Source organism: Pieris napi, chromosome 20 (genome assembly GCF_905475465.1).
Source record: "Pieris napi chromosome 20, ilPieNapi1.2, whole genome shotgun sequence".
Classification (NCBI taxonomy): Eukaryota; Metazoa; Arthropoda; class Insecta; order Lepidoptera; family Pieridae; genus Pieris; species Pieris napi.
In genome coordinates, this window is record NC_062253.1 from 10,650,860 (window position 1) to 10,678,786 (window position 27,927).

Sequence of the window (27,927 nt, forward strand, 5' to 3'; positions counted from 1 at the left end):
TCATACCTGAGGTCATAGGTTCGATCCCCGGCTGTGGACCAATAGACTTTCTTTCTATGTGCTTTCATTTAAAATTTGCTCGAACGGTAAAGGAAAGCATCGTGAGGAAACCGACATTGTCTTAGACCCAAAAATTGACAGCGTGAGGCACTGGAGGCTGATCACCTACTTGCCTATTATATTTAAGTGTAAGTGTTGGCAACGCACTTGCGAGCCTTCTGGCTATTTGAGTGTCTATGGGCGGCGGGCGGTATCACTTAAATTACATTTTTTTTTTAAATTAAGGAGCCCTACTAAACCCTACCTTGTAATTTTTTTTAGTTAATCATCCTACTAACCTAAACACATGTAATTACAATTTAAAAAAGGATAATAAGTAAATAATGAATTTTCAGCAGTCAGTCGTGGTCCCAAGTGGAACAAGAGTTAAAAAGATGGGCACGATTCCTGGAGAACTACCATTCGTCCACGTTACAAGCGATACGGGACAATATCGACTTACCACCCGGATTTATCTGGCCGTAAGTTTCTATTAATTACACTACGAGCTGTTTAATTATGTATATTCCACGAAAGACTCTTATTCAAGATTTTTTGATGATTTTTTAATCTCGTGTTATGTTAGTGTCCTACAATTATTATCATCTGTATCATAACAAAAAACTTTCTTGCTTTAACATATTTACTCACAAATTCACTGTTTTTTAGTAACTATACTAGGGGGTGTGTTGCCGACCTTTAAGGGAATGACCTTCAACCCCCGGGGCTACAGGTGTCTATGGGCGCAATTATCACTTTATTCAAAGAGACCAAGACAAAGAGAAAAAGTAGAAATAATTTCTTAAAATAAACGTACGAGATAAGTTAAATTAATGTGTTTTAGTGAGCTAGAAATGTCTCATGGGGACGTAGAGAAAGTGTTGCCAGTGGCGAGTCGACTGGTTTGCCAATCGACAATAAAGGCGAGTGCTTTGGACTCTTTGCTTCAATGCTTGAATCTGAAGCTTGACGTATATCAACTATTCCAATATGCCGCTGAGAAATATCTAAATTGTTTAGAGTAAGTATATTTTTATATTTAAACACAGTAATTAAGACGTGATGTAATTTAGTAGTATTAATTAGGTATGATTCACTGAAATCAAAGTTATTTAACCTTCTTGCTGAATATAATTTCAATAATTTCTTTCACCCTTGTACCTAAATCAATGGTCCTAATGTGGTATATTTAACTAAAAGAAAATATATAGTCGTAAAATAATTTCTAATTAATTTGCTCCTTTACATGTGATAAGTCACCAACATATAACCTCGAATATAAACTTACCAACTGCGCCAACTTCAACGCATTGGAGTAATCTATAATGGTATTATTTCGTTAAATACAAAAATAAAAAAATAAAAACGTGTGGCACTCGGGTACTGCCGCAGTAAAGCTAGCTGCAAGCATAGTATTTTTATCAACTTATGCAATTATATTTTTTTTTTCTTTGATAATTAATTTAAGTTTTTTCTTTTCTATTAATTCAAATTGTATGAAAATGTGAATACGCAGTATACTTTCTGTCCCACTCTAACGCACCTGCGCTACGTCACCGATCACGCCAGACTGATATGAGACGCAGTATGCGTTCTGTCCCGCTCTAACGCGTATTAGCCGCACCTATATAACGTCTTCGTGTGTTAGGTTTTTATCTTCGTTACGGAATTTCTTGATTCGGTCGCCGCGCTCACATTCCGCGATAAAAGTTATGCAATAGTTTAAAAGACAATTTTTATGATTTTTATGGTAAATATTTCTAACATTTGTCCGAAATTACTTATTTTCAGAGACACAAAAATCCTAGTGTCCCGTATGACGCAATATCACAAGGACGGCACAAAGTTTCCGGAAGATTTCCTCGACGGCGTCCTCCAAAAGGCTTCGCACTTCGGTCTTCCGCCTCACAAGCAGCTCGGTCTCCTCTCTTTAAGCCAAAAGTCGAGATTCCAAGACGCCAACGATTTGCTCAAAGTCGCCACTTCCACCATTGACCTATTTCGGACCGAATGGCCCGACAGTGAATACGCCAAGGCTTTGACAGGTAATACAAAAAAAGGGATGCACTTAGGCCATAGAGCGAGATAGCAATAATGTCTTAGAAATATTTCTGATGACTGGGACACACAAAAAATATTTATTTATTTATTGGAAACTCAACAGATACATCACTATACAGAAAACAAAATAAATGTAAAACATAAAATAAATAGACACATTGGACATATCCTCAAAAAAAGTTTCACTAATAAAAAAAAATGGTGCGTGTTCTTATGTACGCGCGTAAGAAGTTATACTTCTTTGGATTTCTTTATTTTTTTAAAATAATTAATAATAAATATTTAGCGTTAATAATTAATAATAATTATTATTTATTATTTTATTATATTATTAATTCAATTTAATAACTAGGTATGTCTCATAACCTTTTAACTAAGTAACAAGAGGTCTTTGTGAAAAAGCCGTGCTAAATTTCTTTGAAAAAATAATTAAAACTCCTATATTTGTTTAAAAGGTAAATGACAAATGTCATTATAATCATTCAAAATTCTTGGCATACGAACTTCACGCATATTCTATTTCTTTTTACTTGTAGATTGTCTTATTCCTATCTCGCTCGCGCACGCTATAATCACACTCCCAATTTTGTGTCACAGGTGCGCGCGCATCGTAAAATTTCACTCTCATAAATTTTTCATAACGCGCCTAAAGAAGTATAACTTCAAAAATACAATACAAAGTAAGACAAGACAAAACATGACAGCGAAATTTAACACTAAACTAGCAGCTACAAAAAAAAACAAGGAAGACACAAAGCTTAAGATATTAAGAGTTTTAACTTATTCTTAAATGAAGCAGTAGAGGAGTGCGAAAAAGGGTCGATGTTAGTGATGGAATCCAAGGTGGAACACATCCTGTGAAGAGGCTCACGGAACCCAATGTTGGTTCTGGGAGTCGGAAGGTTAAAAGTTATGTGCGAATATTTAGCAATATATCTCGGACATACTAAAAATATTGCCGAGTATTGCATAGTCTAGCTGTAAATGCTGGCTGATGCTACCAGCCACACCCTTGCAGTTATATGTTTTCTTTAAAAAAAATAGCCAGTCTAGGAGCCCCTATATATATCAAATAGGTTCCTTCTTAGTTCCATTTCTTATGACAAAAACAATTGAAAATCACTTATTTTTTAGAAAAACAAAGCTCTCAACCTATTTTGAAAATACTCTTGACACATTCAAAAATTGAAACGGCTTTAAAGCGGAAAATGACATTTTGATAAATTCAATAATGAATTTTAGATGACCTGGTGTTAACAGAAGAAGGGCGAAATGAAGTGTTTAGGGAATTCCTTCAACTGAGCGACACTTGGCAAAGGAAGAAGGCACTGGCCGATGTCCTCAACTGCTGGCCTGTCACTTCCAACAGGTCTGACCTTGTTTTCTTGTGATATCATTTAGGTTAATCGAGCACCTTTTGATTGGCATCTAAACTATTCTAATTTTTCATCAGTATAAAGTTGTAAAAGAAGGAGAATGGTATGCAGTTAACCCAACTAGAACACAATAGTTCCGCATTATAGGAGTATAACGCGTTATGTATAAATGTTTCACGTTTAACTTTTCTCTTTAAAGGGGATTTAAATAGAATATTAAGAAAAAACTATGTTTTGAACGACATAATAATATAATCATTATAAATGTCATAGTACAGAAATACAATGTGTGCAATTCCGCGTTATGTGGGGAAATACCCGTGTTATACGAGGGACTGTAATTGCGTATTATGAAAATGAATTATACGAGTAAGAGTACGTGCTATAAGGGGGTTTAATGTATTTATTTTGGCCAAAAACCACATATTAACATACATGATACACAAAAACAATGGAAAGCACGTAGTCCATATAAAATTCTATTTAAACAAAATCTGAAGACACAAAGTACTTATATTAATAAAAACTTATTTCCAGTGATGGCCGGAGCTTGCATAGTGAATACATTGAGAAACTTCTAGAGAACGTGTCTAAGTACGCAGAGAACTTAGTACTAATCAAACAACTACTGAGCAGACCGATACTTAATGAAATGGTATAGATATTTATTTAAAACATTTACTTTTGCCATAATTTTCAAGGTTTCTATTTACTAAAATCTGTTATATGTATTGGAAGTTAGAATTCAAAATTTTACAAAATTAAATATTCGTAAAGACACTAAAAAAGTTCAATAATTTAGTCGACTAAAATAATATGTTTATAAATAATATAAAATAAAACAAGTAATGTCGGGGCATGGCAGTGCGGCCGCTATGTCGACAAAAAAGCGGCACGTACGGCCGTGCTGTATCCTTTTCTCGAAGCAGTTCAGGCTCTTTTTGACCCCCTATTTGACCCTCTACCCTGAAATTTCTTAATTTTGCCACTCACTCACTAACTGACAGATTTTCAAAACTCTAAGGGACTTTTGCAGACATACAAGCTTCAAATGTAGAATATAATGTAGATTATCTATTCTTAAGTTTTTAATTATAATATTTATGAATTATAGGAAGTGCGACATGTTCTCCATGATGTAAGTGCTGATTCAGCGACTGGAGCTATGTGGGTGTTATTACTCACAAAATGCGACAACTTCGTGTCCATGTTGTATGACCTCATTGACAAGCACAGGGTATACAATTTTTTTTGACATAAATTACTTTTGTGTGTCTTCTTCTCATTAATTATAGAAATGTAGGTCTTCGAAAGTCTAATCTGTAATGTTTAAAGTTAAATAGGGAACAATTTTTATATTTAAAACTAAAAATTTTCCTAAAGAATTATTTTTTTAGTCAATGCCTAGAGCCTAGGCCTGCTATAACCGATAAAACAATAATTAACTCTCAGAATGCACAGACAACGCATCTACTTGATAACAGAGAAGGATACACAGATAAGGAAAAATGCTATATTGAGTCACAGCACTTGACATACTATCTTATTTCAGGAAGCTTTGATACATCAAAAAATAGGTGAGGATCTTATTAGAGAAATGTTGGAGCAAAGACTTTTCGTAACACTAGTTTCGACGCCGTTGTACACCCATATGATAAACTACATACTCGGTGCAACAGCTGAGGAACCATCACTGTACACCACAGAACAAGCGATCAACGATTTAATACAAGAAAATTATTTAGCGGAAGCCGGACATCTTAAATTATTGTCTATAGGTGTACCTACGCCCTTACGTGGTTTCACCCAGGCCGTGCGGTCTTGTAGAAACATATTTAACTAAATCATAAAAACAGTGTATAATGTATGTCTTTAAGTTATTAAATTATCGCTATGACATTTCTTTTAATAATTATACCTACCTTAAAAACAATGATTAGGCGACGCTGGACTTTAAGTGAGTTCAAATAGAACTTCGTGTTTAAACAACTATTCAATTGAAGATCTGCAATCTGAAAACTGGGTAAGCTTCAGTGCAAACTTAGTAAAAAAAAAAAAAAAAATGTTTATTATGGAACATAAGATACATGTATCACTTATTCCACGTCATTAAATTTGAGTTTGTAGGCATCCCTACTCATCGGCAAAAGTACTAACTATGACTTTGATACGTTCATAAATTTAGTCTTAAAGTAGGGCGCAGACATTTTTGAAGTTATACTTCTTCAGGCGCGTTATGAAAAATTGATGAGAGTGAAATTTTACGATGCGCGCGTACCGTGACACAAAATTAACAGAATGAAGTTGCCCACGGAATATGCTACGGCATTGGACATTATTTAAAAACAACATTCGAATAATAATAGAATTTATGTTACACTTAATGTAAGAGAATAATAATAAATATTTATTTATTTAATTTTTCAAATGTAAACTGAACTTTATTGACTATAATGACTCTTTTTCCAGTCTTTGATTATTTAATTGTAATTAATTATTTGCATGCAATCAAAAACTATTTTTAATAATGCCAAAGAAGACGTATAACTTCTTACGCGCGTATATAAGTACACGCACCCTTTTTTTTAACAATGCCTTTTTTGCATTAGCACTATCAAGTATCAATGTCAAAAATATAACGTCAGACCAACAACTAACACTCAACACAGTAAGATTATAGTCTGTGCCATTTCTAATTTATAACCTCAAATTGAGGAAAATAATATTAAATTTATTTACTTTTTTGTATTTCTTCAGAACGAAGTTAATAATTAAAAATAAGTTAAATACCATAATGCTATCCCGTAACTTACGGTATGCATGTCGTCGCTATAGTCAGGCTGTAACTTTCAGAACAACTGAATCTTCCCCCGTGAGTATTTCATTTATCAAATAAACGTATTATTTATACCAATTTACGTTGATTGTTATTTTTAGTTTTGTCTTATTTCAGACTCAACAGACTGATAATCAATTCGGTTTATTCTATACAGTAAACAAAGATTTGTGTAAACAACTTTATGGTCATGGTGGACTTCCTAAGTCTTATACAAAGCAGTCAAAAACCTTTGCTGAAACTGCTATAATGGTGCGACAACCTGCATTGGATATAATCAACTGCATAAAAGCCTCAGATTTAAATAAACCTGCCATCAGATATGTTTTATGTATCCTTTTAAAATATTTTTTTATATATTAATAGATACGTTTTTGTAGTGTGTATGCTTATTCTGAAATCAATCTTCAGAGTTCAGGTAGAATGTTTTCATTTGACTAAGAATAGTGAGTCAATAATTCCTTTTAGAAAACTATGTCTTGAGTAAGTAGTGCATTGAGATGCAGGTTTTAAAAAGAAAAAGCTGAAGTATTACTTAGTGTTTTTTTACTTACTTTCCTTGACTATTTTACAAAATAGATGGTGAGGATGGAACAGGCAAATCTATGACTATTGCTCATTTATTGCACTATGCTTTTGAAGAGGGATACTTGATTGTTCATGTTCCTTGGGGTAAGACATATTATAGCATTATAACATAATATTTGAAATTGTATAATACTAAATAAAATAAATAATAAATAAATAAATTTCAGTATCGGACTGGTTGCGAAGGGTTTTACGCCATAAGGAAATGGCAAATTCACTGACTCGTGAAGGGCTTGTAGACCTACCACTTGATGCAGCTGCTTGGTTGTTGCATTTTAAAACTCAAAATCAACACTTGTTAAAGTCACCAGAAGTGAGTAATTCAGCAATAGACAATCTTATTTTTAGTAGTTTGTTTACATACATTTGGTAAACAGTTCTATTTTCAAAATTCATTTTTTTATTATTGCTTTGTTTCATAATAACAGAAAATTTGACTTTACAGTTCATTGTATCAAAGGAATATGTTTGGAGTAAAAGAGAGAAAACGGAAGCTGGTGCACCATTACATGAACTTGTTGAACTGGGCATTGCAAGAGTAAAATATGCTTGTGATGTGGTTGATGCCATTGTAAATGAAGTTAAACTCCTCTCAAATTGTAAAAAGTATGATAGTTGCTTATAATAATAAACTTTAATGAAGATTTTTAGCCTTAAATTCAATCTATATTTTATAGTCCATTCAATTATACATTTATTCATAAAAATAAATTGTATTAAAGGGTTTCATGACACAATTTTTAGTTGGCCATAAATTTCCTAATTGAATGGTGCAATGTATACTGAAATTATGCTAACAATAGTAGTGTAGGATTATGTAGGCCAATTAGTTTATTAAAATTGGTTAAGTGATAATTGAGTTTTAAATATGCAAAAAATTAAGTTGAAGGACTCTTCGGTTTTCTTTAAAATTTGATAACTGCAAACTATAATAATATTGTAATGTTGTATAGTGCTTAAAATTGATAGATTATTTTTTTAGGTGTAAGACCTTTGTTGCCGTGGATGGGTACAATGGATTCTTTAATCCTCTGACTCGTCTAAAAACTCCCACAAAGAAAAAGGTTGCACCAGAAGAGGTCACGTTGACTACGTCTATTTTGGAACTTACCAAAAACAACTGGGTAATGTTTAATTTTACCTTAAACCTACTCTAAAAATCAAAATTTTAAGAGTTTGTTCTTTAAAATATATGTTATTATTGGTTTGGTTTAAGATAACAAATTTTTTAGACAAATGCTGTGATGGTGCTTAGTACAGATTCAATCGCAAATCCTGATGATGACACTAAGAATTATCTGCCGCAACATTTGTTATTTAGAAAGGTTTGTAATTGGTTTAATATATAATATATGTGTAAAATAGTATTTCATAGGTTACACAAATGTATTAAATGAATATAAATTAATTTTACTTAATTATTAGTAGAGTATGAGGCATAACATAGTATCAACTTATTTTTCAGGGCTTTGATCACTTAGATCCTTTTGTTCCGATAAAAGTTGACCGTTACACTGATAGAGAATTTCTCACTTGTGCAAGTTACTACAGGGACAGGCTTTGGCTAAGAGGACCACAGGACATGGAGACAGAACTTAAGCTTACTAGTGCTTGTAATCCATTCAAGTTTATGGAACAGTGTGCACCATTATAAATTATATTTATGTTAGGTATTAAATAGTTGTAAATAGTACATGTTTTTTATTTTTTTAAATAAACATTTAATTTATTCTTAAATGTTCATACACAAAGTAATAATACAATTATGGATTTTTCAGCAATTTAATTGAACATAATATCTACAGTGCATAAGTTAGAATAAATTAGACTTTGTATCCGACAATGTGACGCTTTCCAATACATTCTCCAACATAGAACCAGAAAAGCACTTCAGCTCCAACAAGGGTGTTAAGAGTAGCCTGTTTAACTGTTTGCTGCTTCCATGCACCAGACTTAAAACTGGACAACAACTTACTAATACCAGCTTTTATTTGAGGGATCTCGTTTAGCTTAGGAGGTGCAAGCTCAACCTTAGCGTATTTCATAAAAATTGCAAATTTAGGTCTAGCTTCAGAGAGGGCCGCTGTAAAAAATAAGATAAATTTAAAATTATCCCTGAATAAGAGAAGAATCAAGATATAACCTGCGTTATTACATAACGTATGTCTTAAGTGTTTTGATATGAGATATACAAATACATACTGTTAATTAACGACGGTATTTTAGCTACAGCTCCAGCCATTTCCAATAATTAATTAAAACAAGTGAACACTAAATCTGCACAGTACGGAAAACCGTGAAACGAGCCCTTTTTGATTTCGGAATATTGAACTCGAATTTTGAAATGTCTTGGTTTTGTCAGTCAATTGTCAAGATGTATTGACAATAGAGTATTATTTTCTGTGGTGAATGGTGATTCCATAGAAACATCAAACTGCTCTCTAGATATTGAAAGTTCCATTCCATAGCCAATTTGCTACGTCGTCTTTTTATGTCAGACGTAAACGACAACAGCTTGTCTATATTCAATAAGTGACAGCTATTGCGGTTCTCTGATCGACTACTCAAGAGAAACGGAATTATTTTTATGCCGGCTGAAATTTGTAAAAATTAAATAAATTTAGATGATTAAGTAATAAATAAGAATTAATACTGTTTTAGTAACGTATTTTAATACTGCAAAATGATTTTCAAAGGTAAATATTATCCAATTTTAGGAAGTGAAATGCTGTGTAGCTGTTCTCGAAAACTTGGTTTACGTACAAAATATTAAAATATAACAACGACAAAGTACTCAAGTGTTACTAATAATTTATGATTGTTGAAATAGTTCAATAACTTCAACCATTACACACCAAATATACCTATGCTTATGATTAATTGTAACTGTTTCGGGACACGTCATGCTACCGGCGGTGTTTATTTGTTGGTGTAGTTTCTGAGGTTATTATAAAAGTTAACTTAATCTTTTTAAGTTAGGAGATAAAACAGGACTAGCTTTTACATCCCAATTATTGACCCGATTCAAAACGCGAAGATAAGAAATCTGGTTTGCACCTAAAGGTTCTACGGCACCAATATAATCATGTTGCTTTTTATGAAATAAAAGTTTATATATTTTCAGTAGCTTTGGCTTTCATTAGCACAGTGGCAGCGTGTTCTGCAATACTTCAAGGGACAATAGATGTTAATAGACTACAAGGCATATTACAAGAAGGTCTTGGAAGTAAAGATTTGAGCTCAATTTACTATTCAGTCAAAGGACTGAAGCAAATTAACGCCAAAATTCCTGATATTTGCCAGGTATTATTAGATGTGAAAACTCTTGTTTAATTTATTTAATATGAAGCTGCTATAAATGAGAGTCTAATAAATTGAATTGATGTATATAACTAAGCTTCCTTTAAGTGTACAATAATATTAAAGTTTAAACTAGCTTAACTTAATAGCTGTTCACTTGGCCCATCCTATTAGTTCTTATCACTGTTTTTGCTCATGAACATCAAAAAAAATTACATAATTTGATTGTGATTCCTTTATCTTCAGATTGGATGTTAAGTATAAGTGTACTTTGATTTTGGTTGTCATGATACAATTTCCACTTTAGGAAACTTTGATCATGTCATATAGGCTTAAAACATTAGGCCGACTCCACAAAAATTAAAGAAGATACCATTACACACATTTGACATTATTTTTTACAATCCTAAATAAGCATTGTGTTACAGGTCATTAAATCAGCAAACTATGATTTAAATAACATTGAACAAATATTCTACCTTACAAATGCTGCTGCCCTTTCTGGGTGCCAGAATTTCTTAAAACCTGATGTATTAAGTGCCCCAGTGAGGGCACTAGACAAAAAAGATGCTTCACTTATAGAGATGTACCATGCAGTGTATTCTCTTAAGGCAATTGGAAAAGGTCAAACATTTGAAAAAGAAGAGGCCCTTAAAAATCTAATTCAATTATTGAAGAAAGATGACACACCAGCTAAGTAAGCTCCTATGAAATTTATCATTTATATAAGTTGCATAAATACAAATTTTGTAGAAACATAATGGGCAATATTCAACCTAAAACCATTTATTGCAGTTATGGATATGTGTTTGCTTTATGTGAGCATATGGGATGTGAAGCTTGGACAGCACAGCACTCTGAAGGGGTCCTGCTATCAGCTGACGAGAGTGACTCCAAATCTCTTCACTTTGAAGGTGGCCTTCCCGTTACCTCCTTCCTTTTAACAACTATTCTCAGGTAAGACTTAATTAATTTACTTTACGGTTTTTAAAATGACATGAATATTGTTAGCAGTTTTGTATATTGTCCATTTCGCTGCTTCTAGAAGTAATATTAATTTCCCAGCTTTGTTCTGTTAATGCTAACTTTTAAATTTTACAGATCATACAAAAGCCTTAAGAAGCCAGCCCCACTGACTTTAGACCAGCGCTACAAGTTTGCCACATACTTGGTGTCTAGGCGTTCTGTGAACACTCCCCGTGGGGCTGCCCTATTACTAGAAGCTGCTGTAGCAATTGCTGATGATCAGGTAGATCTAACCAATTTACATTGACAATTTGGCACTGATGACTCTCTGAAAATATATCTATCTTATTTTCCTCATAACATATAAACCTACATATAAATCAGTAGTTGTTAGATACTTGTGTTTCTGCATATCATAAGTTTTAATGTCTAATAGTAGTTTGTTATATTTCAGCCAACCCCAATCAGTGTAGCATTCAAGGACAGGAAGTACATCACCTCGGAATTAGACACCATAGAGTTCTCTGTCACTGACATTATTGGCAGAGCAATTCCATCCCTTAAACCAGAGGAAGTTGTTGCACAATCTGGCACCAGGCTGGCCGATGATGTAGTTGTGCTTTCCAAACAACCTTTAACTCAAAAACAAAATGATCAAACAACTTACATCCTCAATCTGAATAAGATTAAGACACAATATGGCATGTACAAAATCTCCTTGGCTGCGGGAACCAAATCGGCTAACTTTAATGTTGCGGTGTTGGGTGAAATACAATTGGGTAATTTGGAACTTGGTATTGGAGATGTCGATGGAACAACCAGCCCCAAGGTGACCACTCTTGCCTTCCCCAATAAACTTACTGATGTGCTGCAGGCTGATCATTTACAGAAGTAAGTCTCAATTGCTTCTTTTTATTTTTTATCATACTCTTAATCTATATTGTTTATTCTGTGTTTACCTAAAGTACTGTGATAGTTTCAATACTGCATTACTTTTATACTTGAAAAAAGTTGAATGTGTTTGGATATATGTTTCGTTATAATTTACTTAAAAGATAACATTTTCAGTTTGGACTTGTATATTTAAAAAAAATTACCAGTAAAATGGCTGACCTTCATTTGATAGTTTAAGAAGGTAGAAAGAATTTTGGAACCTGAAATTAATTAAAAATGAGTGGATGCTGAATATGAGTTATGCAATTTATAATTTGTCTTTGGTTAATGTGATAACATATTGACTATAACTGAGCTGTAAAGCATTTGAAATAATAAGTTAAATAAAAAAATTATACATATATTCACCCTATTATGCTTTAAAAAGTTTAATTTACCATTCATATATTTTTATACATATTTGATGAACAATTTTAACACAGGGTATCATTGAAGTTCAGTGTAAAAGACAAATGGGGCAAGCCAGTGTTAGTTCAGCAGGCATTTGTGCGAGTAGCTCCATCCAGTGGAGATGATGAGGCAATCTTTGTTGCAGAACCCGACAATACTAAGGCTTATAAGGTTGACTTGGTAAGTGACAGTTAAATTAAGTAATTGTATCTGTTCATTTCAAGTATTTTTAATTAAGTCTGTGTTTCTATATCTGTATTATTTTTAAACCTGCTAAGTTAGGGTGAGTGTTGACCTAGTGGCTTTAGCGTGCGACTCTCATACCTGAGGTCGTAGGTTCGATCCCTGGCTGTGCACCAATGGACTTTCTTTCTATGTGCGCATTTTAACATTTGCTCGAACGTTGAAGGAAAACATCGTGAGGAAACCGACATGTCTTAGACCCTAAAAGTCGACGGCGTGTGTCAGGCACTGGAGGCTGATCACCTTCTTGCCTATTAAATTTAAAAATGATCATGAAACAGATTCAGAAATCTGAGGCCAAGACCTAAAGAGGTTGTAGCGCCATTGATTTATGTTTATTTATTTAAGTTAGGGATACACCCTTTGTTGTCATTTAGACTGAAACATGTTATACCGCTATTTTGTATGGGTTTATTCTCATCTTGACATATATTCTTATTTAAAACCCATGTTAATATTTTATTGTATCTTTGTAAATAAAGGTATGCTACTTTGAATAAAAGGAAGAAATAACGGTTTTGTGTTATTTGGTTACAATATGGATTTATCTGATAAAATAAATATTGTTGTTTTAAGAATGTAGCAGCTGTTGGAAAGTTGGTACAGCAGAAATCTGGTCGTTACTCCTTAAGCGTCTACCTCGGTGATAGTGCTGTCTCCAACCCGTTGCTCTGGGACCTCGGGGAGATCGCATTTAACTTTGGAAAGGATGCTGTAGCTATTGGTAATTGCAAATATTTCTATTGTATAACATATATATTTCTCCAAACATGATTTATGTACTAAAATTATGTCAATTGACTTCTACTGGGGCAAGAGTTTCATTCACTGTGATATACAATGATACATTAACATTTTGGTATAAGTGAAACTTCTTAAGCAAACTAATTTTTAACTCTTGTTTATATTTATACAAATCTTAAACTTTAGATTTCCGAGACTTAGAGGGAGAAAAAAGGATAATATGTTAGGAATTTAATTGTCATTAAAATATTAAGTGTCGAAAATTAATACAAATTATTATTTTTTTTTTATTTGTTCTTCGATATTAAAAATACGTGGCATTTTAATTTACAATTCATCATTTGAGATTTCAATAAATTATTTTGCATGTATATATTTCATAAATTCTCTTATATAATATATCTCATATAATATTAATTTTTTAAATCTCTCTCAATCGCTCTCTTCCATTTCTTCGACAAAAACGCTGCACATCTTCGTGACGCTAATATTATTATTGCGTTTCATCCGTAAAAATTTTAACCTCATGCGCCTAAAGAAGTTTCACTTCAAAAATGCTCATTTGTTTTTAAAGTATTAGTAGATTGGATTGTATCTAATTGTTCTTATAGCAGTAAACATTTGAGATATGATATTTGTAGGTGAAGATAAATCCCGGGCCAATTCAGTGAACAGAGGACCATTGCCTGAGATTTCTCACAAGTTCCGTGAGCCGGACGCGCGTCCCCCAAGACTGGTCTCGGATGTGTTCGCGGCCGCATGTGCCGCCCCCCTGCTTCTCTTGCTCCTGCTTTGGGCAAGGATTGGAATTAACTTCGGAAACCTGCCTTTCACACCGGCTGCGCTCGTCTTCCATCTTGCGCTCGGAGGTATCGTTGAACAATTTTTTATATGACCTCGGTCATATATCATATATTGTGAATATTACTTGATCGGATAACTGAAAAAATACTGACGTCTCTTATTAAAAGAAAATCAGTGGCGCTACAACCTCTTTAGGTCTTGGCCTCAGATTTCTGAATATGTTTTCATCATTTTTAAATCTAATAAGCAAGTAGGTCATCAGCCTCATGTGCCTGACACACACCGTCGTCTTTTTGGGTCTAAGACATGTCGGTTTCCTCACGATGTTTTCCTTCATTATTCGAGCAAATGTTAAATGCGCACTTAGAAAGAAAGTCTATGGGTGCATAGCTGGGGATCGAACCTACGACCTCAGGGATGAGAGTCGCTCGCTGAAGCCACTTGGCCAACACTGCTCACTATTAACTGTCCCTTAAAGAGGGACGGACACGTTTATGTATATCGTTGCTCGTCTTCTTAAGTGGGTAAGAGTGATAAGTGTGCTGTGCCTTTTAAATGAAGCTGTGGAAACAATTGACCCCCTACTCCATGTATATAATCATGTATGCGAAGACAAATTTGTTCCGCGATTTCTTAATTAGTTAAGATATAATATAATGACGACTCATTGGTCTAGTGGTTAGTACCTCTGACTGCGAATCCATGGGTCCCGGGTTCGATCCCCGGCTGAGGCGAACATCGATGTGATGAGCATTTGGTGTTGTGCTTAGGTCTTGGGTGTTTAAATATGTATTTATATGTCTATCTATCTATAATATGTATTTATATCCGTTGCCTAGTACCCATAACACAAGCTTCACCAGCTTAGCATGGGACTAGGTCAGTTGGTGTGAATTGTCTTTTGAAAATAATAATAATAATACATTCCCAAAGACCATTAATGTTTAACAAATCGTAATCCACAGGTTCCCTGGCGCTGTACGGCTTATTCTGGCTGCAGCTTTCGATGTTCGCGACGCTGCGTTATTTGGCGCCTCTTGCGGTTGTCACATTCCTCTCGGGTCACAGCCTTCTGCGCCGCCTGGCGCAAGACAAGAAGCGCTAGGTGCTCTAGACTATTGTAGCAATTAAATAAATTAATATTCTTATTTCTTTCTTTTATTTATGCTACTCCTAACTATTTGTTTATTTAATTATGTATAGTATTTCGGGTACTCCAGGTCCTGTTACTGACTCTGTCGTTGAGGTGGTCCTGCACCTATGGAATTTATTATTCCATTCTCTGCGGTGGCAAATCTTGGTTTAAGCGCTCTTGCAAGGCGGCCTTGCGTCGAAAGCTTTAAAGCCAGGGTAGAAGCGCCGAAACCCTGTGATGCGACTATCGGCGAACTTAAATAAGCATACAACTCAGCCTCCATGGCCTTCAAACGGGAAATCGCTAAGGCAAAGTCAGAGCACATTGTCTGACTTCCTGAATTCCTTCTTCTTGACTATGGTAACTTCTCCCTGTTTCGCAAATGGTAAAAAAACTTATAAAAGAATGTTTTGCGAAATATATTGCTAATATTGAATTAAACTTAAATTCTGGAAATTGTAAATTATTTTGAAATTACATTAAAAATGAAACTAAATGCTCCTCTCTGTGTTAGGTTTAACCATAAAGTGGCTATTGAGGGTGCTCCTATTTGTAATATGTTTGCGGATTATTTTTCGACTGTATATGATTCCAATACATTTTCTCAGCCTAATATGAACTTTTCTTATGAATCGGCCAATTGTCTGAATAGAAGTACATGACACGGAAAAAGTAAAATTCTAAAATCGTTAAGTCCTAATAAGGGACCGGCACAGATGGAATTCCTTCACACTTAACAAAATCGTGTTACGATGTTGTCACTGCCGCTAATTAAAATATTTGTTTACAATAAATCTTTATCATTGGGTATCTTTCCCCATGTATGGGAAACAGCACATGTAGGTACATAATTTCGGAGACATATTCAACTAAGTATTTGAACGCGTCATCTATATATATAAAAATGAAACCCGTTTTCCGTTGTCACGACATAACGGCTTGACCGATTTGTCTGATTCTTTTTTTATAATATTCCTTGAAGTACGAGGATGGTTCTTACGGAGAGAAAAAATTAAAAAAATGAGTGAAAAAGTCTAAAAGCAACTTTTCTATATTCCCATACAAAATATTCGTAATAAGTCAATTTGAACTTTAATACCATATCATAAAGTTCAAATGTTAGTGGAGGGGTTTCGGGAAGGTAAATTTTTATTTTTTGACAATGTATTTGTTGTCTTATCAACTTTCTTTTTTTTTATCTTACTAGCTAGACCGGTGTCCCGAGTAGCAGAATAAGTATTTAGAAAAGTAAAGAATCGATTGTTAGGCGGTACAATGTTCGCCAGGCCAGCTAGTATACAATAAAATTTATAGTTTTATTAAACTCATACTTTTTCCACAACAGCATGGGCTTGATGAAGTTTAAGTTTCTATATTGTGGTTGCTTGTTTAATTTTTCCCTACCTTCCATGTTTTCTTGTATGTTATGTTCCCTACCTTCCATGTTACGTGTATGCACGTTGTTTTAGCACTTATAAATGAATAAAAAATATTTTTAGTCCGTAGATTTTATAGTGACGTCGTAACGTCTAGAGAGACCAACCAACCCACTTATCACAGGAATAGGAAAATAAGACAAATAAATTTATTGTATAATCTTTATAAAAAATCTTAAGTAGTATATATCACAACAATTATTCTAGTTAATAAAACTCTGCAAACATACAAAATAACGCTCACAAGATTCACTTCAAAATACGGTTTGAGAATCAATTCCATTATGCTTACTTAAATAATAAATTATACATAATTACTCTTACAAAACTAATATTAGCCTAGCTTATTAATTAAATACCAGATGGACTGGTAATTTGGTCAATTATTCGATCTCTTAATACTGGAATTAGTCTATAAATTGTCTACAATCAGAACTCGGCATCCAATGTGAACACATTATCGTTAGGGTTTGACATGACCCCCCATTTTTGGTACTCTCCGACTTTCTTTTCAAAGAAGTTCGTTTTTCCTTCAAGAGAGATCAAATTCATGAAGTCAAATGGATTCTTAGTGTGGTAGTGCTGTAAAAATTATTGTATTAATAAAAGGCTTAGGCTAGGAAGTCTTAGTTCATAATATAAAGGCAATTCTATTGCAAACTCATCAAGCAGATATAGGTTTATAATAAAACTAATGAAATAAAAAAGCAAGGCAGAAAATATTATGCAAATTAAGGTAATGGAAAGATTATGCAAATTACCTTCTCTCCAATAAGGTCCACAAGAAGCCGGTCAGCGACAAACTCAATATATTCAGACATGAGGTCACAGTTCATGCCCAAAAGTCTTACTGGTAATGCGTCAGTGAGGAACTCCTGTTCAATGACCACTGCATCACGAATTATCTTCAGTACTTGAGATGCAGGAGGTTTTTGTACCAAGTGCTTGAACATTAGGCATGCAAAGTCAGTGTGGAGGCCCTGTAATGTTATAAAAAGTAATTGAAATAAATATTTATTGAGAACATTGTGTGTAACAATATTAGCTGAAACCGAGACTTATTATATACCTAATGGCTAATATTAATTATTAGATCCTTGTGAAACCTGAGCTCGACTGTGTTACAGTAACATACTTGACTAAATAAATTGCGTTTTTACCCGTTAAAAAGGATAAAAAAAATTGTGATAGAGTTATATATACTAGATTACTAAAATATTGAATATGATGAAGAGATATATAAAGTAACAATAGTATTGCGACATTTTTATCTTTTTTTCGAAAAATAACATATTAAAATGTATTTAAGTAGTTTCATTCTTAATGGTTTAATATAACTAGACATAAATTTGCATTTCGTCATCAATCGGAAACTAAGGTTAATAAAGAACATAGCTTGTTACGCTATATACGCAATATAATGCGCACAATAATAGAAGCACATGCGATAAGCCACGTTTTGATAGCATTATCTGTTATCACAAATGAGGAAAACCTATTTCCTAATATTAATAATAGAAATGACAAATACACTGCTGACTACACCTAAATTAAAATTACATGGGAGGAAAGAGCATTAAAAAACGTGAAAAAATAAGTATTTTACGATACGATATTTTTTCTACATTTAAATCATAGCAATCAAACTCTTTTGATAAAGTCGTAAGCATCACTTAGAGCTGCAACACTAGCTAAAATAATAAACATGTAATGAAAACAAGGTAATCCATCCTATAAACTTGTAAGGTTCAAAGTAATAAAGTCTGGAGACCAGATGTTACAGTTAAATAGCAGGTGTTAAAAAACGGAAATTTTATTATGTTAAAGCTAGGGGAGAACGCAATTGTACATGAATGATAAAAGGCGATAAAATATCCAATGGAATAATTTTCATTTAAATGACTGATAAGGTTGAAGTTTTTGCAGCTATAAAAAATGGTACAGTAAACATAAGTTCAATGACTTTTCAATAGTGTAAATTAATAAAATATTTAGGTCAAGCATCAGATAAGAATCAGCAAAATTTATAATTTGTTCACTAAAAATACAGACAAATAGAAATCCTAAAATGTATGAATATATAAATATTGAACATACTGAACCATTTATATCAAACCACAACTGAATTAAACATAATAAAAAAAAGGGATCAAGAGTTCTAACAGGCTTTTGTGTGTGAAGTGGTTCACTTTAGAAATGTATGTGAGATCCTATCTATAAAATACAAACCTCATCCCTTGAAATCATTTCGTTGCTGAAGGTTAGGCCCGGCATTAGTCCTCTCTTCTTCAGCCAAAAGATTGAAGCAAAACTTCCAGAGAAGAAAATTCCCTCAACAGCAGCAAATGCAACAATCCTTTCACCAAATGTGGCAGATTTGCTGGCTATCCACTGGAGAGCCCAGTCTGCCTTCTTCTTTACACACGGAAGAGTCTCTACAGCATTGAATAAGAAGTCCCTAAAAACATAAAAAGTGTAGTAAATTTCATTTTGACAATATAAAACTTTCATTTCTTAGTTGTGTCAAATAGCTTAAATGATGAAAATTTAAGATATAATAAAACTTAGCAGCATATATGTAACATAATGCGAAAGCAAACTTACCTCTCCTTAGGGTCCCTAATGTATGTATCAATAAGTAGAGAATACATTTCTGAATGTACATTTTCCATTGCAATCTGGAAACCATAGAAACATCTGGCTTCTGTCACTTGTACCTCTTGGGAGAACCTTTCAACAAGATTTTCATTGACTATGCCATCTGATGCAGCAAAGAATGCCAATACATGCTTGATGAAGTGTCTCTCACAGTCCTTTAGACTGTCCCAATCAGACATATCCTAGTAACAAAATAGAGTTGTTTAGCAGAAAAGAAAACAAAGTACAACATGACATACTTAATTTATTCAAATAGAAATTTACTTTTAAACTTAGACCAAAGTAACCAATATCCGCTTGTGACCTAAATTATTAATAAAATAAGTAAATATTGCACAACAATGCAAAACAATACCTTCGATAAGTCCACTTCTTCAACTGTCCAGAAAGAAGCTTCTGCTTTTTTATACATTTGCCAGATATCCGGATATTGAATAGGAAACATAACAAAACGGCGAGGATTTTCGCGTAATAGCGGTTCCAGTTGAGGGTCAAATTCTACCTTGTCCGTCTTTTCAACATCCATTGTCTCAACAACATTGTTGTTACGAGCAGATAGCACATTTTTCACAGGAGACTAAACAAAACAACTTTATTAATAAAAAGCCATGTCCTACGTTACAAAACTTTGTGTTTGCTAAACTTTACTTACCCTAATGTGCACGTTATTTAGTCCGTCGTTAAGATTTTCTTTCTCGTTTAAATGAGCCATGTTCATAGATTAATTATGAATTCACTATATATATGCTAGCGTGTTATTCAGGGAAAAAATATGTGCGAAATAACCAAACGCAAGACGGTATTCACGAGTTCGACTACCGGACCGGAATAAAATAACAAATGTAATGTCAATTTTGGAGGGAAATAGTAATCGTTCAAGAATAAACAAAAAGATAAAAATTAAATAGTAATAAAAGTAAGGATTGTATACTATTAGAAAAATTCTTGAAGGTTTTAGACACAAAATTATGAATATTAATAAAGTTTACCTTTAAATGTTTTATGTCAATGAAATATATGAAGAAATCTTATAAAATCTCTCAGCTTAGTATCAATGTCTATGGGTTTTTCGTTATTTCTGAACAAATATTCTTCTCTTGACATTACAGTATCGGTGTTTGTGATAATAGTGGCGGGAAGAATATTTATCTTTCCTCCATTCGAGTAAATATATGTATATATTAAGTTTACTGGTAATGATTCAAATGTTACTATAATATAATATAATAGTAGTGATTAGTGTGGCCTCATAGTTCTTTTATTTAAGAATAAAGATAACACCTGTTTACCCGCCAAATCAGCCTAATTCCCTATTGGCTATTTAGTAACCATAAGCAATACTAAATAGAATTTCAGTACAATTGACATTCATTTGTCAATAGGTTTTAATCTAACAATTGACTTGTGGTTTGAAGTTTTGAACGCCATATTTTTTGATTCACGATTACTTGAAAGTTAACCACGAACGGCCGATTTTGTACAAAATTTATCAGACGTTCCATTGTCGAATCGAAAATCAGATTTTCTTTATTTTACTACAAAATTGATTAACTTTTCATCTTCAATTTATAGATGTAACTAGTTGACTTTATAAGGACACGCGAGATTGTCTTTCTTGTGACCGATCAAGGTAAACAACTTTTCGGTACCTAACAATAATATTTTCGATTTTATTCAACGTCAAATTATTGTATCATTGTTACAGGTATAGTTTAAAATAAACAAATTCTGAATATTTTAGTTTGTAATTTCTTAAAATAATACTTGTATGTATAATCACTTTTTTAAAATTATTGTGGGTATATGCATTCGTGATATTAAGAATTATTTCTTTAACGTAATAGGATGCAATCGAGGGTAATCTTTTATTTTCAATACATGCAATGTTTCTTTAGTAATTGTCTTACCTTGGTTTCCCCTTGAATTGCATGCTTATAAAAGTATCTCTAAAATTTGAAACAGTTTTTTTTCTTCTTAGATACACAATGAGTGACACACTAGACCAGAATGATCCCCCAAAAGATGTAAGTTGTAATTGTATAAAAATATCCCTACTTCTATTAGTTAAAACTCCTTACTGAAACTATACAATCACCTAGCTACAGAAGCTATAGTAATTAGGTACCAACTATGATTATAGTTATATACATATATAAAAATCTTTAAAAATAAACTTGATTAATATAATCAGTGATCTGTAAGCAGTATCACAAGAGAGACATTCAGTGGTACATTACATGTTCCTCTTTAATTGAAGTATTTATTTTTCTAGTTATATAGTATGTTTATTAATAGATATGTCAATTGTTTACTTATTAATTTTATCTAGCCTCAAGAGTTGGAAAAATTGGAGGAAGCAAAACTCAAGGCTAAATTTCCAAATGCAATGCTAGGAAGAGGTGGTTCACATTCTGCCTTTTTACAGAAGAGACTTGCAAAAGGAGTAAGTAGATATTACTTTTAATATGTATTTTTTATACTTACTTAATAATAATATTGAATTATTAATAATGTTTAGTCATTGTGTGGCAAATAAAGAATTTGAAAAATAATCATGGTCACAACTTACAATAGAGATTTTGTAACTATAACTAGAATTACTTGTGTACAAATTTTCAACAATTTGAATTTTTGGTAATAGCTACCAATTAGTAATAAAACAACAGTTTCATCTTAAATTAATAATGAACTGGCTATAAGATTTGACATTGACTGGGGTTATTTTTTTTTCAAATTCTTGCAGCAAAAGTTCTTTGATTCTGGTGACTATCAAATGGCAAAGCAAAGGCCTGGTAACTTAGCTGCACCATTCAAAGCCCCAGCAGCACCAGCCAAGCTGCCTACAGGAGATGCTATCCCTACGCCTGAGACTGTGCCCTTACGGAAAACATCAATAATTCAGCCAAAATTCCAACCCTCCAGTCAGACCTCCTAGCCTTGCTGTCAGATACGATGCTCTGGCCTCATAGATGTGTAACTTGCATTCCAACTCCATTCTGATCATCCTTCACTTGTATACATTGCAATGTTCACCAATACAATGGTACAAGCGATGTAATGTTATTAGTTACATCAGTTTTTAATAAAGATATATTTTTTTCTAAAACTGTTTATCACATTAAGTTGCTTTCAATGAGGCCTTATTATTTATGATGAGACATCTTTTCTGAATTACTTTTACACTACACGTTTTCATGTAATGTTGGAAATGAGACAAGTGTTTAAAAACAACTGTTATATTTAGGTATAAACGTTTGTTAAATGCATGAATGGGTGACTGATAAAAATGTGCTGTTAACATTTAGTTCCTCCTGCTAAGTTACATGTCTTATGCCTACTAACCTTTTATAGATAACAGTAACTATGTGACAGTGATCTGAATTTTTTAACATTTGCCATCCATGGTCACTTTTTAGGTGGTATGTAATATTTAAAAGCAGTGTTGCCATAGTTTATTGATAAAAAATATTAAAGTGAAAATGAATACATTCGGCATTTTCGTTCATCCATTTATTGTATTAAAATGCAGTTATTTTTAATATTGACTATTTCCAAAATAGAATTATCAAAGCCTTATCTATATTGTAGTCCATCTATAATTTCTCTATTGTCATGTTATAAAATAATTATTTTAATATTTCTCAACCATGCAAATGATATTTTGAAAACTAAATTTATGGTACATTGAAATACCTTATCCCATTTAGCGCTCATTCATAAAATGGTGCTTTACATGATATCCAATCTTAGAAATATTTGCAAAACTATTTAACTACATTATCATGGATAAAATGTTTTAAGAAGGAATTTTAGACTTTTGATAAATTAAAATGCAACACTAGACTTTGAAAGCCAATTGTAAATTAGGTTGTTTTCATGTGATTTATATCAAAACCCTATCACTCAGCACGCCATTGATGTAAAGAATATTGAGATTTAGACTTAAAATAAGACTTATACAAATAAAAACATAATAAAATGTGGTTTTTATTTTATAACCTGCTCCAACAATCAGATCTATCAATTTGTACAAACTAAATTGATATGCGCTTCAATACTTTATATCACAAGAAGTTAGTAAAATCCTAAAACTATGCATGAGTATGTATATACATATGGCATTATCAGATTAACAAATTCGAGACATGCAGTTAATGGCACTGGTTAAATGTAACTTAAGAATACTTCAACGTCAGTCTCTAGTTGATGTCATTCACTGACACTTAGGCTATCCTTAGATGCTGCTTTCTGAAAAAAAGAAGATTCATTATATAACAATTTTTTTCCATACATTATTAAAAACACTAACTATAGAATATGTGGTCCTTCAAGGGCATAGGCTTCCAAACATCTACTACAGTTACGGTTGTCTTGGAAGTAGAGATATTAGTAATTTAGTTGGATGATAGTATTGACTGAGGTTGTGTGTTCAAAATCGGAATTTTCTTTCTGTGTTATATATCCAGAAGAAACCGCCATGCCTTAGGTAAAGAAAAACGTGTATTAAACTGATAAGAAATTTGTTTCTATGAAAGGAATCTGCACCATGCCCCTTTCAGGGTAACTTGATTCCAACCTGGATTCCAATGGACATAATCAGGTGTAGCAGCTGCCTGGTACTCCCGAACTAATTCATCTACAACTGAACGGGATTCATCAAACTCCTCCAGTGAGTCCCGAAACATAGGCTCTTTGCGAAACACATCTATAAAAGCCTCGCGCCTGCGCAGTTTATCGAATTGTTGCAGACACCGGTCAAATAACTGCAAACAAGTTATATATTTTTAAATAAAAATAAAAAAGTCCAGTTAAATCAAGATAATTTAATAAATTTGTTAAACAATCGCCCAATTCAATTTCAAGAATGTGTTTAATGAAATATTATGTCCTGTAAATAGAACTAGCTGACCCGGCAAACGTCGTTCTGCCATGTATATAATTTGTAGGAGGATGAAAAATAGATGTTTTCCGATTCTCAGACTTACTGAATACACGTAAAACATTTCATAAGAATTGGTCGAGCCGTTTCGGAGGAGTATGAGAACGAACATTGTGACACGAGAATTTTATATATAAGATTTTCTTAACTTTTTTGAATTTGTATTTTATCAATAAGCTGACAAAAAAGTTACTGTAAAATAAATACTTTTATTACTTACTGAAGAAATATTTGTGTGATTAGCAAGAAGTAGGCCAGACACTTTGTGCGATGCTGTGACATAGGGCGAGCGTCGGGACAAAGCTACTTGTATGGAGGCTGGACCCCACGGAATAAACGATGCCAGTTTCCGTTCGCGGATGCGTTGTAGAGACTTATGCACTTGAGATGGGTCTACCTCTCCCTAAAAAAATAACCAACAACTTTAGGCTTTTAAATACTTTTGAAACAACTTGAATAAAGTGATTTAAAGAGTTAATTTAAAATGTAAATAATCTTTTGTTATGATTCAAAATTAAGAAAAACTACCATTATGGCAACAGGAAGTAAATGCAACTTTCTATTATTTTTAGTGCAACGACACTTAATATAACAAATATTAAGACTTAATATACCTGAATAATATTCAGTATGGAGATGTAGCAGTGTTGGTTTGCTCTATCGGGGCTCAGTGATACCATCATGTTCTTTGGTTGAAGAAGTCTCTGCATTACATCCAGCACAGTTGTCTTTCGAATCTTTGGAGCCTAAAATATAAAACATTTTATAGAATACTACTGCTGTCAAGTTTGCTGTAGTTTCGGTATATTTTTAAGGGTTATAAAAAAAGAAATATATTGATAATCATCTCATCTCAGGATATTATAGATGATCCACCCATGTGTCAGATACTGTAGTAATGTTAGAAAGTTTGGATTGAGGGAACTTACACATAGTAGAACAAGTATGTAATTTTGAGGTGCCCAAGTATGTTATGAAATACAATCTATTGATATAATTTTAATAATTTAAAACAATTAAATATAATATAATTTTAATAATTTAAAAAAAAAATACATACAATATTTAGTTCATGGTCAGCTGTGAGAGGAGTATAACCAGTCATGAGGAAGTGTAAACGTGGAGTCGGTATCAGTGGAGCCACTAGGCTTATTAGGTCATTGTTCATGTAGGATGGATATCTGTAAAAAATAATAATTTAGGTAGCTTACTACATTTTACCATCTAACATTTATACGTGTATCTTAAAAATTTTTTTACAAGTATAAATGAAAATTTGTAAACTAAGTTACCTACAGTACCTATTATTTTTTTAATAGAACATATAAGTGATACCGCTGCCTTTGGGCTTGCGAGTAAAGTTAGATAACAAATTATTCTTATACATAATTTTTTAGGAAGGAATCTTAAAAATAAAGACAAAAATTTCTTGAAACTCTCAAAATTTCTTTGGCTTATCAGACATCATATTCTTTTTTTAGGGTTAATTGATAAGGATCCCGGTTCCCTGTTCTAAATCACTAGGGGAATAAAAATATTTATTTTTTATTAGTGTTCAAAGGCTTATATTTTATAAAACACCCTGTAGAATTTACCTCAATGTAGCTGTACTAGCACTCATAATTGTGGACACAAGTGTATTAATTTGTGCAAATGATGGGTTTTGTATATGCAATCGGTCACTAGCAATCCTGTTGAGAGCAGTGTTGTCCAACACCATCACACAGTCGGCACTTTCTGTCAATCTCTTTAAAGTTAATAAAGAGTTGTACGGTTGGACAACCACATCACTAAAATGGTATGAATTATTAAAGTTGTATTATTTATTAATGTAATTATTTTAATATTTTTAAATAATTTAGTTTTCAATGGTTGATGAAGCATTCCAGAAACTATAGCAGTAAGGATAGCAATAAGTATAGTAATAAATAAAATGAGTTAGATGTAATTAGTATAATGAATTTGCAGTTTTATTGAACCTACAGGCTTTATTTCCATTTATTATTATATATAATATGGAGTATACTAAATATAGACATCTCTATTATAATAGCAGAGAATTCTATATTAAGTAAAATTAAATCACAATTTAATACCTGATTTCATCCAAGTTAGGAAACACACTGTATGTCTGTACCAGCTTCTTAGGGAATCTGTCTGATAGGTGCTCCAATATGTATGATCCCATACCTGATCCTGTTCCTCCAGCTATAGAGTGGCACAAAACAAAACCCTGTTGATCAAAACTATATATCATTACAAATTTTCTCCTTTCAGCAATGGTATACCTCAGTTATGTTATTCTTAAGTTTTTAATGATATCATTCTATAATATTTTTCTATCATTCTACAACATTAGTTATGTTTATTAAAAACTACCTCTAAGTTATCACTTCCATCAGCTTCTCTGTTAATGATATCAAAGACTTCTTCATTCAATTTTTCACCCTGAGCATAACCAGATGCCCAGTTGTTTCCAGCCCCACCACCATGCTTTGATAAGTAAACATTCTCTGGATTATAAAGCTGAAAAATAGATTCATTAATATGAATTGATACAATATTAGTACCGTTTATGCTGAAGTTTTTAACAGAATGACAATTAATATATCTTTTAATAAGTATTAATTTTAAAAAAATATTAAAATATACCTTTGCGTAAGGGGAGTTCATTATAGTGTGTATGACACGAGGCTCCAAATCCAAAAGCACTGCCCTAGGTATGTAATGGTCATCATCTGCTTGATAAAAGAACACATCTTTACGATCAGAACCCGCAGATGCAAATTCCTCTAATATTCCCTCCGGAGATATCCCATGTTCTATGCAAAGCTGCTTCCAAAATTCAAAACCAACTGTGAAAATAAATACATGTACATGTTGCCAAAAAATATTCAAGTTAATAAATAGTGCTATATTGCTTACTTTGATTGCCACATTGGCCAAGTTGTAGAGTAATCATTTCACTCGGCATTTTTTCAGATTTTTATATATATTTCTTGTTTTAATGAATGAAATCTGAAAAAACTATGTATCGCTAAAATTGCTTAAATGTTTTTGTTTAACCGTCATATTTTAACTACTAACTATTACTGTATCATTACTGACAATTGACAGCGTAAGTACACTTCATTGATACGATTATAATTGACAAATGACAATAATACATTATTTCTTCAGTATCTTTCAAGTTACAAATGTCCTTTTATTAACTTCTAGAATCCCTAATAGCCCGGTCAATTTAGACCAAAAAATGAGAGTAAAGTTACATAAAGTCCCAACAAGCTGAATTTCTGTGAAATTGTTCAAAACATAATTATAAACAATGTCTAGAAGGTTCCCATCATTCCCGTGTAAGGAAATTTTTTTATTCAAGTTGAAAGGTCAAAAAAATGAGTTTTTCATGATTTTCAGCAAAACGGTAAGTTTTATCATAAAAGTACCTCAGACAAAATTGT

At 32.7% G+C, this 27,927-nt stretch overlaps 7 protein-coding genes across 12 annotated transcripts in view; 4 read left to right on the top strand and 3 right to left on the bottom strand.

The window, feature by feature from the left end:
* Positions 1–5,373, top strand: part of LOC125059656 (NBAS subunit of NRZ tethering complex-like) — a 32,124-nt gene extending 26,751 nt beyond the window's left edge. For 2 of the 3 annotated variants that reach the window (XM_047664173.1, XM_047664175.1), the window contains 7 exons: positions 396–521; positions 884–1,060; positions 1,831–2,084; positions 3,343–3,469; positions 4,014–4,131; positions 4,591–4,713; positions 5,029–5,373. In XM_047664173.1, the coding sequence (XP_047520129.1) occupies positions 396–521; positions 884–1,060; positions 1,831–2,084; positions 3,343–3,469; positions 4,014–4,131; positions 4,591–4,713; positions 5,029–5,319 (1,216 nt within the window). In that variant the 3' untranslated portion in view covers positions 5,320–5,373. The remainder of the gene's footprint in view (positions 1–395; positions 522–883; positions 1,061–1,830; positions 2,085–3,342; positions 3,470–4,013; positions 4,132–4,590; positions 4,714–5,028) is intronic. The other variant, XM_047664174.1, reaches the window with a different exon arrangement.
* Positions 5,374–6,135: 762 nt separating this feature from the next.
* LOC125059778 (28S ribosomal protein S29, mitochondrial) lies at positions 6,136–8,591 on the top strand. Its single transcript, XM_047664332.1, has 8 exons — positions 6,136–6,348; positions 6,430–6,643; positions 6,892–6,984; positions 7,068–7,213; positions 7,346–7,506; positions 7,883–8,024; positions 8,133–8,225; positions 8,366–8,591. Exons 1-8 carry the CDS (start codon positions 6,271–6,273, stop codon positions 8,552–8,554), a joined length of 1,116 nt encoding a protein of 371 aa, XP_047520288.1. The 5' UTR covers positions 6,136–6,270; the 3' UTR covers positions 8,555–8,591.
* A 77-nt stretch (positions 8,592–8,668) lies between these two features.
* On the bottom strand, positions 8,669–9,264 carry LOC125059780 (ATP synthase subunit g, mitochondrial). Its single transcript, XM_047664336.1, has 2 exons — positions 9,103–9,264; positions 8,669–8,983 (listed from the first exon to the last, which is right to left on the bottom strand). The coding sequence occupies exons 1-2, from the start codon at positions 9,140–9,142 to the stop codon at positions 8,724–8,726; spliced, it is 300 nt and encodes a 99-aa protein (XP_047520292.1). The 5' UTR covers positions 9,143–9,264; the 3' UTR covers positions 8,669–8,723.
* Positions 9,265–9,428: 164 nt separating this feature from the next.
* Positions 9,429–15,449, top strand: LOC125059775 (dolichyl-diphosphooligosaccharide--protein glycosyltransferase subunit 2). 2 transcript variants are annotated; one of them, XM_047664327.1, is made up of 10 exons: positions 9,429–9,596; positions 10,025–10,203; positions 10,629–10,897; positions 10,996–11,157; positions 11,302–11,449; positions 11,621–12,057; positions 12,543–12,690; positions 13,330–13,477; positions 14,139–14,366; positions 15,267–15,449. In XM_047664327.1, the coding sequence occupies exons 1-10, from the start codon at positions 9,584–9,586 to the stop codon at positions 15,404–15,406; spliced, it is 1,872 nt and encodes a 623-aa protein (XP_047520283.1). In that variant the 5' UTR covers positions 9,429–9,583; the 3' UTR covers positions 15,407–15,449. The 2 variants fall into 2 exon arrangements, with proteins under 2 accessions (XP_047520283.1, XP_047520284.1); XM_047664328.1 differs by having other exon boundaries at positions 10,028–10,203.
* A 1,571-nt stretch (positions 15,450–17,020) lies between these two features.
* Positions 17,021–20,374, bottom strand: LOC125059777 (ribonucleoside-diphosphate reductase subunit M2). Its single transcript, XM_047664331.1, has 6 exons — positions 20,183–20,374; positions 19,886–20,107; positions 19,477–19,712; positions 19,102–19,330; positions 17,634–17,852; positions 17,021–17,454 (listed from the first exon to the last, which is right to left on the bottom strand). The coding sequence occupies exons 1-6, from the start codon at positions 20,246–20,248 to the stop codon at positions 17,302–17,304; spliced, it is 1,125 nt and encodes a 374-aa protein (XP_047520287.1). The 5' UTR covers positions 20,249–20,374; the 3' UTR covers positions 17,021–17,301.
* A 575-nt stretch (positions 20,375–20,949) lies between these two features.
* On the top strand, positions 20,950–23,509 carry LOC125059779 (alpha-endosulfine). 3 transcript variants are annotated; one of them, XM_047664334.1, is made up of 4 exons: positions 20,950–21,235; positions 21,509–21,554; positions 21,860–21,973; positions 22,274–23,509. In XM_047664334.1, the coding sequence occupies exons 2-4, from the start codon at positions 21,516–21,518 to the stop codon at positions 22,463–22,465; spliced, it is 345 nt and encodes a 114-aa protein (XP_047520290.1). In that variant the 5' UTR covers positions 20,950–21,235; positions 21,509–21,515; the 3' UTR covers positions 22,466–23,509. The 3 variants fall into 3 exon arrangements, with proteins under 3 accessions (XP_047520290.1, XP_047520291.1, XP_047520289.1); XM_047664335.1 differs by having other exon boundaries at positions 20,950–21,160; positions 21,493–21,554; XM_047664333.1 differs by having other exon boundaries at positions 20,952–21,160.
* On the bottom strand, positions 23,498–27,567 carry LOC125059776 (tubulin gamma-2 chain-like). The gene is made up of 10 exons (XM_047664330.1): positions 27,395–27,567; positions 27,122–27,324; positions 26,849–26,995; positions 26,566–26,702; positions 26,065–26,259; positions 25,530–25,650; positions 25,084–25,215; positions 24,690–24,872; positions 24,107–24,293; positions 23,498–23,778 (listed from the first exon to the last, which is right to left on the bottom strand). Exons 1-10 carry the CDS (start codon positions 27,441–27,443, stop codon positions 23,765–23,767), a joined length of 1,368 nt encoding a protein of 455 aa, XP_047520286.1. The 5' UTR covers positions 27,444–27,567; the 3' UTR covers positions 23,498–23,764.
* Positions 27,568–27,927: the final 360 nt, after the last annotated feature.